Source organism: Cebus imitator, unplaced genomic scaffold (assembly GCF_001604975.1).
Source record: "Cebus imitator isolate Cc_AM_T3 unplaced genomic scaffold, Cebus_imitator-1.0 Scaffold590, whole genome shotgun sequence".
NCBI classification, from domain to species: Eukaryota; Metazoa; Chordata; class Mammalia; order Primates; family Cebidae; genus Cebus; species Cebus imitator.
Genome location: NW_016107905.1, coordinates 1,032,848 through 1,045,653, shown reverse-complemented (window position 1 = coordinate 1,045,653; position 12,806 = coordinate 1,032,848). Strand labels below are relative to the sequence as shown.

The 12,806-nt window shown below is 52.4% G+C and overlaps 1 protein-coding gene across 1 annotated transcript; it reads left to right on the top strand.

The window, feature by feature from the left end:
- The first annotated feature begins 4,178 nt into the window (after positions 1-4,178).
- Positions 4,179-11,315, top strand: GALNT16 (polypeptide N-acetylgalactosaminyltransferase 16). Its single transcript, XM_017516494.2, has 3 exons — positions 4,179-4,376; positions 5,072-5,197; positions 8,889-11,315. Exons 1-3 carry the CDS (start codon positions 4,194-4,196, stop codon positions 9,024-9,026), a joined length of 447 nt encoding a protein of 148 aa, XP_017371983.1. The 5' UTR covers positions 4,179-4,193; the 3' UTR covers positions 9,027-11,315.
- The last annotated feature ends 1,491 nt before the right edge of the window (positions 11,316-12,806 follow it).

The window sequence follows — 12,806 nt, the reverse complement described above, 5'->3', positions numbered from 1 at the left end:
GAGGGGAGGGGAGGAGAGGGGAGGGGAGGAGAGGGGAGGGGAGGAGAGGGGAATGGAGGAGAGGGGAACAGAGGAGAGGGGAACGGAGGAGAGGGAGAGGGAAAGGAAAAAGGAAGAAAGAGAGAAAGAAGAAAGAAAGAGAGAGAAAGAAAGAAAAAGAGAATGAAAAGAAAAAAGGGAGAAGAAAGAAAAGAAGGAAAGAAAGGAAGGAAAGAAAAGAAAAGAAAAAAAGAAAGAATCAACAATGGGTGGGCTGGCTTCAGTGAATCACCATATGTCGATCTAAACAAATATTATGCACCCATTAATATTATAATCATAGAAGCTGTGAAGAAAACACGGGAAATGTTTGCTCTGGCAGATGAGAAAACAAAATGTAAATGATGTATGCACTCGGGCTGTAGTTACCTAGGAGGTTGTGTGCGTTCTCAACAGACTATGGCCAATAAGCTATGATGACCTTTTCAGCGTCTCGGTTACATCCACGTGGTTCATTTCCTCACCTTCCTCAGGTCTGGACTCAAATGTCCCCTTCCCGAGAGACTGTCCCCTGAACACTCTGAGTTTCCAGCTCCACCTCCTCCCCCAGCCTCCTCTCCTCCATGCTCCTTGTAGCCGTTATTATCATTTGGCATTATCTGGCCAATTAATGGTGTTGTATCTCCCTGAACTTGCCTGTAAGTTGCATGAGGGTAGAGGCTTTGATTTATTTGCTCACTGCTTTATCTCCAGCTCCTGGAACAGTGCCTGTCCAATGGGCACTCAGTAAATATTTGTAACTGAATAAATCGCACAGTCAGTATGCGTCAATCGTCAATCGTGTCTGAAAGCCGCATGCTCCCTCTATAGCTGTCACCTTGGGGAACAGGTTTCCCACGGCTGCCAGCTTTCTCTCAAGGATGCTGCTGTGGCTTTCCAGAACACTCCACCCCTCAGAGCTTGCATATCCTTGAATGAGGCAAATCTTTGTCCTTTGAGAACAGGTTTGATTTTTGGCCAACAGCCACCATTAAGTTGTAGCCAAGTGTGGTGAATAAGCTAGATGATTAACCCAGATAATATAATCCCAGGTCCCAAATACAGCATGACTCTACAGGAAGGAGATTAAACTGACTCCGGGAGCAATTTCCGAGAAATTCTAGAACAATGTGAGCAACGGCAGTGTCACTGGAAAAAAGTCAATGGCCTAGATAACCCTGGCTACCTGGACACTAACTGTGATGGGAAGAATATTAATTTATGAAAATGCAACTTCCCGAAGTGGTCACTTCTAGGGGACAGAGTTCATTCAGATGCATCATTTCTGAGACCCTGAAGAAAAAAGATCAGTCACTTCTTTACACTCTGTCAATGTTCATACAACATTTGGGTGAAGCCCGCGAGTTCCAGGCCTAGGGCAGGAGCTGGGCAGCCTGTGGGAGGAGGTGGGGAGGTCTGGGAATGCCCCTCCTTTCCAACCACAGTGCCCTGCCACAGGGTCTGATGGCACCTCAAGGACCCAGGGGAAGAAGTGTCTCATAACTACTAGAAACCTGGTTCCATCACAAGGCAAGAAAGTGGATGAACCAGCCATGCTGATGAGGAGCAGAAGCCATCTTCTGTTTCTTCTTCCACTGTGTGAAAGTTAAAATAATATTTTGTGGCTCAGATGGAAACCCCAGATCTCATTCCTATCTGGATTACTCACCCCCAGTTCCCAGGATAAGGGGCCAGGAGTGGATCAATTTGTTGATTAGAAAGGGCACCCATAGGTCTGAATGATACCAACTTCCCTCCAAACTGGGGGTCCCTAAATAGTTGCCCACACTTGGAAACAGTCAGTGGGGAGACTGAGGAGGCTGAAAGAAGAAGCTTTTGCTCTCCTAGGCCTGGCACAGCTCTGCCCCTTCTCGAGGTCAGAGCTCTGCAGCTGGCCTCAACAACTGCTAATTTATTACTTGCATTAGGACTGTCAGGAACAGTTGTTCAGGCTGTGCATTGCACAAGCACACTATGTTTGTGAGGGTGCCAGTCACTTCGTAGACATTGCACGTTCATGACAGTAATTCCAAGCAAATGGCAGTAAGCATTCTTCTTCTAACAAAACCAGTATATCCTGTCAATTTTCTAACAGAAAGTGGTGTCTTGGGGAATGGGTATAATGGCAGCCTGCGTACATAGATGAGACCCATAGAGAAGGAATTGGATGCAGACTTTAGAAGGCTGCCTACAAACAGGACAGCTTAGCCTGGCACTGCCGGGGAGCTGGGGAAGGGTGGTGATGACTGCCATCCCAAGCTGCTCCAGGAGCTGCTACCACAGCTTAGGAGCTGCATCTGGTTCTGAGATTGCTCCCCAAGCCCAAGGTTTCTTCCGTAAGCATCACTGGGCATTGCCACCTTGGACAGTGTTCACCTCACCTCTGAAAGCTGATCAGCTTGCACAACTCCCTAAGCAACAGGGGAGTAGCAGGGTCTGGAACAACCCCTGGCCCTCCTGCTGTATCCCCCCATACTCCTCCCTGAGCAGGATATTCCCCATAACCGTCAAAGAGGCCTCAGTACCCATCTTGTCTCTATAGAGAAGGGAGATGTAACACATTTCTCCTGGATGAGGCTGAGAGTGTGGAGCTCCTTCCCTCCAAGATGCTTGCACATGGCGGGAGTTGCGAACTCAGATTCTTACAGTGGTCAGGCAGGTGATGTAAATAAGTCAAATGGGTATGGATGAGACCATAGAGAGCTGTTGGGACTTTGGCAAGCTGGGATGTAAAGCCCCACCCAGAGGGGGCAGCTGCTACTCACCATGGTGGATTAGTGCCATGCTGGAAAAGCTCAGTGTGGCCTGATCTTCCAGTTTTTTCAAGGGAAGCTAGATTCAGATTTGAAGGTTTCTGTGTAACCTTCAAATCATTCAATATTGCCAACTAATTAAAAGCCACAGCCACCACGCTATGCAGGTCAGATGGTGTCTGGGGGCCAGATTCAGCCTGGCAGCCAGCGGTTTGCCACCTCTGCTAGAGAGCTGCATGGCATCCCAAAGGAGTCTGGAGAGGCACAGGCTGCTGCTAGGGGCGTGGGAGAGGAATTGAAAGGGGCTCTCTGAGCCTCTTGGGAGCAGATCAGTTCTGGAACTTCGCGGCTTCTAGCCAGCCCTGAGAAAGGAAGACCTGGTTTGGTCTAGATCCTGCAGATGTTCACATCAAAGAATGCCAAAAATATTATAATGGCCCAACCCCCAAGCCCAGATTCTCTCCCCAAAAGAGGTAACAGGAGGCAGAGAAGCAATAGCTAGACTGTAACCCCTCCTGCTTCCCCATAACTCCCAGGCCTGGTGAGTCCTTAATCTAAGGATGAACATAATCTGAACTCAGGTATGCAAGCCTGCATCAGCTGGGGCCAGCAGCTTCCTCAGGTTTATTACCCATAAGGTGTTGGAGAGAGAGAGAGAGAAAGAGAGAGAGAGAGAGAAAGAGAGAGAGTGTGTGTGTAAGCATATAATTAACTACTCTGAGGTGAATATCTTTTACAACATTTATAATGATTTCTGTAGGATAGATTCCTAGAAATGGCAATGTTGGTCAAAGGTGTGTGTGTTTCTAAGGGCTTTGATAGATAATACCACATTGCCCTCCTGAGAGGCTGTTATTAATTTATGCTTTTGCCAGGAAGATGTGAGAAGATTCAATCTCACAGCTGTTGCCAACACTGGGCATTGTCATTAAATTAAGTGTGTGTGTTTGTGTGTCCAAATATACATACATGGTAAATACACATTGGTGACTGATATGTAGTTCTTTAACCATTACTGAGATTAAACACATTTTCATATTTGTGTTTAATTTGCCTCTTCAAAGCGCCCCCTTCCCTGTCGTTTTGTTGTTATTGAGCCTACATTTTGGCCCCATGTTCTCCTGAGGCTTTCCTCCTTCTGGACTGAAGGGCTCTGTTTTTCTGGCCTGAGCTCCCCCCATGGCTCCCCCATCCTCTATGTCTCAGGCCCGGCCTCCAGGGCAGTCCCAGGGACTCCCAGATCCCTTGGAAGAACCCCTGGAACCAACGCCCAGTCTTCCCGGAAGCCACTCCTGCTCCTCGTCCAACCCTACTGACCTCCTTTTGCTGGCCAGGCTGCTCCTAGGCCCCTTCCCACGGAGACCTTGGCACCCCCAGAGCTGATGGGACACTGCTGTCTGGGAGAGGGTGTAGGTAAGCCTGATGGGGCAGAGGACAAGCCTAACTGCTGCCTTCTCTCTCAGGGTCCCTGTGAAGGAAGCACTCCCTGGCATCATTAAGCAGGGGATGAACTGCTTAGAATCTCAGGGCCAGAACACAGCTGGTGACTTCCTGCTTGGAATGGGGATCTGCAGAGGGTCTGCCAAGAACCCCCAGTCTGCCCAGGTTAGCTGCTTAGAACCTCGGGTAGGAATGGGAGTGAGAGAGAGCTGGGGGCATTGCTCGGAGTGGGTTAAAGGACTCCCCCCTGCTTATTCTGCTCCTCTGCCTACACCTTACACAAACCCACTTTGCCAGGGGCCCCTATACTCTGCTCCCACGCATTTGTATCCTACGCATTTCAATATGCCTGTCACTTGGGTATCCTATGTGCACCACTTGCTTTGTCCTTTCCGAGGGAGAAGTGCTGCCCAGATAGTACCCAGTTCTCTCCTGAGATGCAGCTGGGCTTGGCTCATGTGAAAGGCAATGTCCAAGACTCCCGTGCACACATGAGTGTTGCACCCACATCAAAACTAAAGCAGGTCATGGAGACCCCAGTGAGGACCAGCTCCCAGCTGCCCTGGTTCCAAGTCTTGTAATTCTCTCCCATCTCCCACAGTCCCTGGGTACAGCCGTGATTGCCCTCTGGCCAGCTCCAGCTGAGCTCCCCCACCTCAATATTTTATTATCAAAAAATTCAAACATACAGAAAAATATGAAGAATTATATAGTGAATACCCATACACCCACCCTAGCTCCTATAATTATTCATAGAAATCTTACAAAAACATGCCATGTGTTTGCTTCATCCCCTACCTACCCGTCTCTCCATCCATCGCTGTACTTTTGACTTGGCCTTTCTGCTCCCTGCCTTGCAGGCCTGGCTGTTCAGTGACCACCTCATCCAGCAGCAGGGGAAGTGCCTGGCTGCCACCTCCACCTTGATGTCCTCTCCCGGATCCCCCGTCACACTGCAGATGTGCAACCCTAGAGAAGGCAAGCAGGTGAGTCTCCTCGCCTCTGGCACAGAGACCCGGCAGCCCCAGGGGACCATGCCTCAGGGTGGCAGACCCTGGCGGGACAGACCCCAGTCAACTCGAATAATCCCTGCAGAGCAAGGATCTGGGGCAGAGGGGGAGCAAAGTCTACATCTAGATCAAGCCAGTTATTTTACCCATGAGGAAATACTTCTTTGGGTAATCATTTGTTTAGTGCCATCCTGCAGGCTGTCAGCTCCACGAAGGCAGGGACCACTTGTCTTGTTAACGCTGTATCCCTAGCTCCTGACAACCACTACGGTTCAAATAAGTGTTAGATTTTACGGACAGCCTGTGTTACATGTTTGAAATAGATCATCTCATCTAATCCACCCAGCCACCCAGCGATGTGGGTTCTAGTACTAGCTTCATTTTATAGGTGAGTCAACTGTGGCTCGCTGAATCTGAAGAACATATGTCAGATCACACCGCTGAGAAGGGGTGGAGATGAGATTCAAACCCAGGTCACTTTGACTTCTAGGCCCACAGTCTTAAGTTAGCACATAGTAGGTGCTCAATAAGTATTTCTTGACTGCTGGCAGACTGGGGAAACTGAGATCCAGACACAGTGATGTCCAAGCTGGCATGACCAGCCTCATGTGAGCACTGCCTTTCCCATTCATCCAACACTGTCACCACACTGTCACCACTAATCCTGGGAGACAGGTCAGGGTCAAGGAAGACACTGATGCACAGAGAAATGAAGTCACTTGCTCACGGTACACAGCAGCAAGTGACAGTGGCACCAGAAGCTGGATTTCCAGAGCCAGCCAGCATCCTTCTGTGCTGCTCCCTTCCTTGCTTGGAGGGCTCCCTCACTGCCCAGGGAATGGAACCCAAAGCCCAGAGGCTGCTCCAGCGCTTCCCCTGCTCATCCTCCTCAGAAGCCCTCCCTCTGCCTCCTGCTGGCCAGCCTGCAGTGAGAAAGGTGTCTGGCTGTCTGATTTGGCCCGAAGGTTTTCCTCCTACTCCCTTTTTCTTTGCCTGGGTCAGCATGTTTTTTTTAAGGATGAACAGCAGTTTGTTGTGCCGTTCTGGAAAGCAGCCATATCCTCTCCGTCCAACCTGTGTGTGTGTCTGAGGGTTTTGTGTGCCTAGCCTGCTTGCTGGGCCTGTGGAACACTTTAAGCACTTTCAGATGAAGGGGGATGCAGCCCACCCACAGCCCTGCCCTGCAGCGGGGCCAGTGCAGTGTCCCCTGCGCCTAGAGCACCCACCTCTCCGAGGGCAAATCCTTGAACCCACGCCCACCCCCTCTCACTAAGGAATTGACTTCTAGCAAAGCCTCCACTCAATTGCCCCTCTGGTGCTGAATCACCCATTTCCCCCTTTTGCGCTGACCCAGCCTACAGGGTGTATAGGAAACTCCTGGGACATGTTCATTCTGCTGCTACAAATTTTGCCAGGCTCCCAATGGCACTCTGGGTGCCTGTGCCCCTCTTCTCCCAGGAGGACAGAATGAGCAGCTATCCCACTGCCAACGCTTTCTGGAATCCAGGCCTTCCTTCTTGGTCCCCCGCTGGTCCTGTTTCCAAGGCTAGCTGGGTTTCCTGTATCCGAGAGGCTCCTGTGCCTCAGACCAGGTGTGATGGAGTCAGCAGGCCCCAGCTCAGTCTTCCCTTCCCCTCCCTTCATCTCAGTCTCCTCTTTATAAAATAAGGGGCTCCCTCCCCTGCTACCTCACAAGAAATCCACAAGAACCAAGATGGGACAGTGCATGATGTGATATTGTTTCTCAGACAAGCCCAGAATTGAGTGACCTGGAGAGTCAAGAGGCCCGGAGACTGGGCCTAATAGCACTGACAGGAAGTGGGAATCCTGCAGTTTAGGGACCACGTCCTAATGATTGGGTGATTCAATCATTCATTCATCTTAAAACAAAATGACATTCGGTGCCTACCTTGTGCCAGAGAATGCACAGATCATGTTGGCCACAAGGATGAAAGGACATGGTCCTTGACCCCCAGGGAGTTTAGTGGAAGAGAAAGAAGGGAGTGAGGCCCACCGTATCACAGAAGGCTAGATGCTAAGGTAGCACCGAGCACCAGGGCTCCCTGGGCTGAGGATGCCTATACGCTCTCCAGTTGGGCATTGCTGGAGGTTTGGCCTACATGAGGTAAATGTCAAGGGCTAAAAGTGCACGAAGAGACAGGATGCTGTGAGCTGTGGGGGATCCAAAGGCCCTTGACCTTTGGGCTCTCTGCAGGGCCATGTGGGCCCAGAGAGGCTAGGTCTCAGCCCTACCTTTCCCAACCCGGGAAGCCCAGGCTCCACACCTGCCTTCCACCCTGTGTGCATGGCCCTCCACAGCCCAAATCCTGGCCCTGTGGCTGGGTGGGCTAGTCTTTCTCCCCCCAGCTGCCCCCTGTCCACCCACTGCTCTCAGAGCCCTCTGGCCTCCCTCTACATGGTCACAAGCACTCCTGCCTCTAATCAAAGACATGGTGAATGAGAGATGGAAGAGGGGGGGTGGTTGCATGGGAGGCAAATAGGAGAGAAACCCACAATAGACCTGTCTTACTAGTAGTATTCTCCCCTGAGCCTGGAAACCCAGGTCTCTGCCTCTCATCCCTTCTCATAAAGCAACACTCCGTCCTCCAGCCAGGCACTTCCATAATGTGGTACATTATGGAAGCAGCTCTTCTCCTCCTTATCAAACCCAGGGACAGGGAGGCACCAGGAGGTGAGGGCATTTACCAGGAGCCCCTACATGACTCTGTGATGTGAGAGCTCCCGTCTCCCGCCACCCCGCTGGCCCCACATGTCATCCCTACAAAGAAGGCAACTCCCACTAGGGGTGTAGATAAGTGGCCTCACAGGTCAGTAGCTTAGGACTGCAGGAAGAAGAAATCATGTCTGCCGAAGTAACAGATTTACCTAGGCTGGGACTGACAAACTCAAGTGCCTGCAGGGAGCTGGTGGGAAAACCCCGATAGGAGAAAATTTGGGACCAGGCAGGAACTATGGTGAACTGGAGAACAAGAGCCCATCTAAGGCAGAGGGCAGATCCTCAGCCCCAGCAATTGATGCCACCTAAGAAACTGGGCCCAATCACTAAATAGAAGCTAGAAATGCAGATTTGCACATGGCAACCAAGCTAAATTGTAAATAAGCACAGGGTACTTCTGCTTTGCCTCCTCTGATCTAGACAGGAACTTCTGCAAACTACAGAAGCAAGATCCCACTGGGAAGGGCAGGGCTTAAAGCTTGTGTTAGGGGTAGGGTGGGGGTAGCCTCTTACATAGGAACACACAGCCTGGTTTACAAGGGGCATGACTGGGCATGGTAGCTCTTGCCTGTAATCCCAGTGCTTTGGAAGGCCAAGACAGGTGGATTGCTTGAGGTGACAAGTTTTATCTAGACCAGCCTGGGCAACTGCAAAAAATTGAAAAATTAGCTGGGCATGGTGGTGTGCACGTGAAGTCCTAGCTACTAGGAGGCTGAGGTAAGAGGATTGCGTGAGCCCAGGAGTTTGAGGCTGCAGTGAGCTATGGTGGCACCACTGTAAGATCAAGATCATGTCTAAAAAAAAGGAGGAGGGGGTGTGTCCTAGTTATATACAAGGGTTACGTACATGCACGTGAAATGAAAGTACAACATTATTTTTTAAAACCATTGTTTTCTCCTTCTTCTCTTAACCCATCTCCGTTCCTCCTAGAAATGGAGGAGAAAAGGATCTTTCATCCAGCACTCAGTCAGTGGCCTCTGCCTGGAGACGAAGCCTGCCCAGCTGGTGACCAGCAAGTGTCAGGCTGACGCCCAGGCCCAGCAGTGGCAGCTGTTGCCACACACATGACGGTAGCCCTGGGGCCTCCTGTACCTTTTGCATGAGACTTTGGGGCCGGAAGGGGGTTAGGGTAGGGGAGTGCAAAGTGGGCCGTTCCCATCCCCTCACATTTCCGCCGGGACCATCAGCAAACACCCACCACCACACACGTTCTCCAAAGCTTGTTCCAGGAGGGCGCAGGTGGGCATGCCCCATGCCCTCAGCGCTGTCCTGGCCTTGCCCCCGGGAGAGGAGATGGTCAGGGTGCCAGACTATTGCCGGGTAGAGACTGAGTAGGTGCCCCTGGCCCTTTGTCCTCTCCCTTGGCACTTCTTGGGGCTGGGACTATAGTGTGTGGTCTCTCCCTTGTCACTTGAGGAGAGCAAGGACAGAAGGCCACATGGGGGCCTGTTGGGTCATGAGGCCCAGTGGTGTGGGCAGGCAGGGCGAGGAGAAAGTGGGCAGTGTGGATGGAGAGGCTGAAGGCTGGGAAAAGAGGGAAGAAGGGGAGAGGGGCAGCCTGCAGGGGCAGGAAAAGAACAGGAAGGAAGTAAGAAGCCCAGTGACCTGTCAGAGATGCCAAGCCCAGGGTGCTGCTGGGTTGGATGGGGGATGGATGGGATCTTGGCAGCAAGAATGGGTAATTTGCAATGAATGTGGATAGAAGAGCAGCAAAGCCCCAAAAGAACAAGGTCTCTTCCCCAGGACACAGTCCCTTCCACACTTTACCAGCCCCAGGGCCTGAGCCCAACGCTGTACCTCGGTCCTGTGCCTGCGGGTGCCATGTTCCTGAGCAAGAGGCTCAAAGGGATCTCTAGGGGAAGACTCCAGCTTAGTTTATCAGACAGACTCCACTTCTTTTTGGCCATGTGTCAGGCTGAGACCGCTCTCTCGGGCATTAATGAAGGGCTAGTGCCCTGTCCCTGCCGTCAGGTCCCATTGAAAAGACATGTAGCCGCACACATCCTTGAGTAGCCGCAGCCTCGTTTGTCATTTTTGACTCCTGCTTTCTCAAAGCTTTTTGCCTCTTTCAATACAGCATCATGGATCAGTGTGGTTGGAAAGAAGGGACCTCCTTTCTGGACTATGAACAGCCCCTACGTCATTAGAGGCTAAGCCATCCAGGCTCAGCCTCACCTTTATTCCCCTCCCCACTACAGGAGGGATTTTTTTGAAGGATCAGCTATTACACTGGGCTGGGAGGCTGGCTGTGGTTCCTGTTTGTGTAGAGAACTCCCAGTTCCTTTCCACAGCCACTGAGAGCATATTCACACATCTACCCCGCGGCCTTGTCTTGGAACTGCTCCTGCTATCCCCACTCCTTTCTTCCCTCACCCCACTGGCTCAGGAAGTGTGACCTTGGGCAAATGATTGTTGGCACCAGGACCCTGGGAGTCTCCCTATAAAGCAGACCAGCCTGGGGCAGATACATCCACTACAGGAGCCCCCTGTCTTTCATAGGCCAAGGATCCACACACCCATAGAGAATTCATGGATTCCAGAGGGTCTAGGAATCTCCTGAAATTGTCCCTAAAATATTGCATGTGTGTGCATAAACGCATTTTCCTGGGGAAAGAGTCCATGGCTTCTTAAAGAGGTCCCTGATCCCCAAAGGGCCTGAACCTCTGCTCTGGATTGAAGCCACTGTCTGCCCAAGCTGCCATCTCCCAGCCTCCCTCCCTGGTGTGCTCAAACCACCATTGCCTGCTCCCTCCACGAGGCCCTTGAGGTCAGCGGCCAAGTGTCGGCAGCCAAGTGTCGGTGGTCCACAGCACCTGCTCTGGAGGGCTCTCCAGCAGTTTCGTCTCCTCTCACCAGCGTCCTCTTAGCAGCGCTCCTGTGCCCAAGTGCAGCCCCCTGGACTTGCCAGCGCAGGGCCCTTCGCCCCAGGGCCATGCTTCACCCGTCCTCTGTCGTGATGTTTCATCCACAGCCAGGTGCAGCCTCAGATCCTCTGTTCATCTGGGAAGCCTCCTGCCACAGCTTAGGACTGAACTGGACCCAGGGCAAAGGCCTCTCCCCAGAGGATGGACTAGGAGGCCTGGGCCACACTCGGGTGTGGACCTTTGGGGCTGGGGAGCGGTGGCTGCTTCTGTCGACTGTAAGAGGGCTGCTGACCAGAGGGCCTTCGAGAGGGTCTCTCCCTCCTTTGCTGTGGTCAGGCCAGGCTCTGCACTTATCGGCCGGTCCTTTGTGGCAACTCAGCTCTATTCTGTTTTTGCTTTTCCTCTTTTTGACCAAAGCATGTGCCACTAGCTGTCCTTGAGGACTTCGTCTTTATGAAACACACGCCTGGAATAAAACCACTTCTTACATGTCCACGTGCACCAGCGCCTTCCTTTCTGCCTCCAGCCCTAGCCCTTCAGCACCACCCTCCCCCACCTCGTGGGGGAAGCCAGGGCCTCCTTTCTGAAAAGTGAAACTGAGCATGCTCAGGCCTAGCCCCCTCCTGCACCTGGTAGCTTGCTCGTCGGCCTCCGTGCCCTGTGGTACCCTAGGAACTCCTGACTACTCTGGCAGGGGCCAACAGGTGATCCTACTGCAAGGGCAGGCCTGGCACCAAAACCAGGAAGCAGCTCAGGTCAGGCTGAGCCCAGGTTCCTGTGGCCTCATCACGGGATCCTACCTGGGGCTTAGAAATGTAAAACAAATGGCTTCTCCGAGTAGGTATGGCCCTGCCACCATGCTCTCCTTCCCTGGAAGCCAGCCCTGTCCCCTTGGAGCTGCTCTCCCCTGTTCTACCATGCAAGAAGGCAGTGGTACAAATTCAGGCAGGACACACTTCCTGGGTAAAAACAGCAAAATAATTCTGAAAAGTGTCTTACCAGACTAGCCTTGCTTGATTGGGTAGCAGATGCTCTGCCTAATGTTTCCATGGAAACCAATGGAAAACCCCCACCATGTCTGTGATCAGAAGCTGAACCTACCCAGGTAAAAATAAACGCTGCTTCAACACACATAAGAACTGCAGTCGGCAGGCCAGTGCACCACTAGCCTCTCCTGGACGCAGCCATTTCTGCCCTCAGCCCCACTTTGCCGTAGGGCTGCTGATCTGGAGTTACCCAGAACTTCTGACCCCTGGGGCGAAAGAGCCTGGAGCAAAGCCCTCGCTGGCTGCAGAGCATACAACTTGGCTCCAGTGTCCAGCTTGGTCTGAGCTTAGGAGGCAAGTCACTGTAAAAGACCCTGGCTGCAGTCTCCATCCCCCGATCCATTCCTCCGTCCGCTCAGGGAGCACAGCCCACCACCCACTGCCTGCTCGGGCCTCCCTCCTGGCACGCTGGGCCCCGTTTCCACTCTCCATCTATTTTCACTCTCAGCCTTGGAGGGCTCTGGTGCTGGCCCCTCCTGAGTCAGGCTCTCTCCTCTTGCTTGCTCTCCTCCAAACCTACCTCTCCCGAGGCCCATTTTCTGTACCACCTACTTTTTTCCCTGGGAGCTAAGGTTGTCAGCCTTTAGCCAGCCCCTGGAGGAATCAGCAAAAGCCCCAGGTTGGCTATTAACAGTTGTGTCACTGGCAGGAGAGTCCCCCAAGAGCCTACAGGGGAGGGGGTGCGCCAGGAGGGACTTCTGCACCAGGGCCAGACTCCCATTTTACAGCAGTGAGCAGTTCCTGGATCCCTGGGGCTCTGTGACTTGGCTTCAGTTTTTACAAGGGCTCTTTCCCCGGCCCCTCAGGAGGGCTGTCTCCATTTGCAGTTGGGAGAAATAACCTGGACAATATGACTGTCCTCCCAGGGCTCCAGCACCCCAAGGCCTGCGGGAGAGGTCTCCCAGCACCACATGTGGTGTGGTCCTCTCCCACCAGGG

Bases quoted from the DNA above. Each gene is read 5' to 3' on its own strand.
- GALNT16 (XM_017516494.2), top strand. From the start codon at position 4,194: ATGGGGCAGAGGACAAGCCTAACTGCTGCCTTCTCTCTCAGGGTCCCT. The intron at 4,377-5,071 runs GTTAGCTGCTTA...CCTGCCTTGCAG, and splicing joins AGAACCCCCAGTCTGCCCAG to GCCTGGCTGTTCAGTGACCA. The intron at 5,198-8,888 runs GTGAGTCTCCTC...CGTTCCTCCTAG, and splicing joins ACCCTAGAGAAGGCAAGCAG to AAATGGAGGAGAAAAGGATC.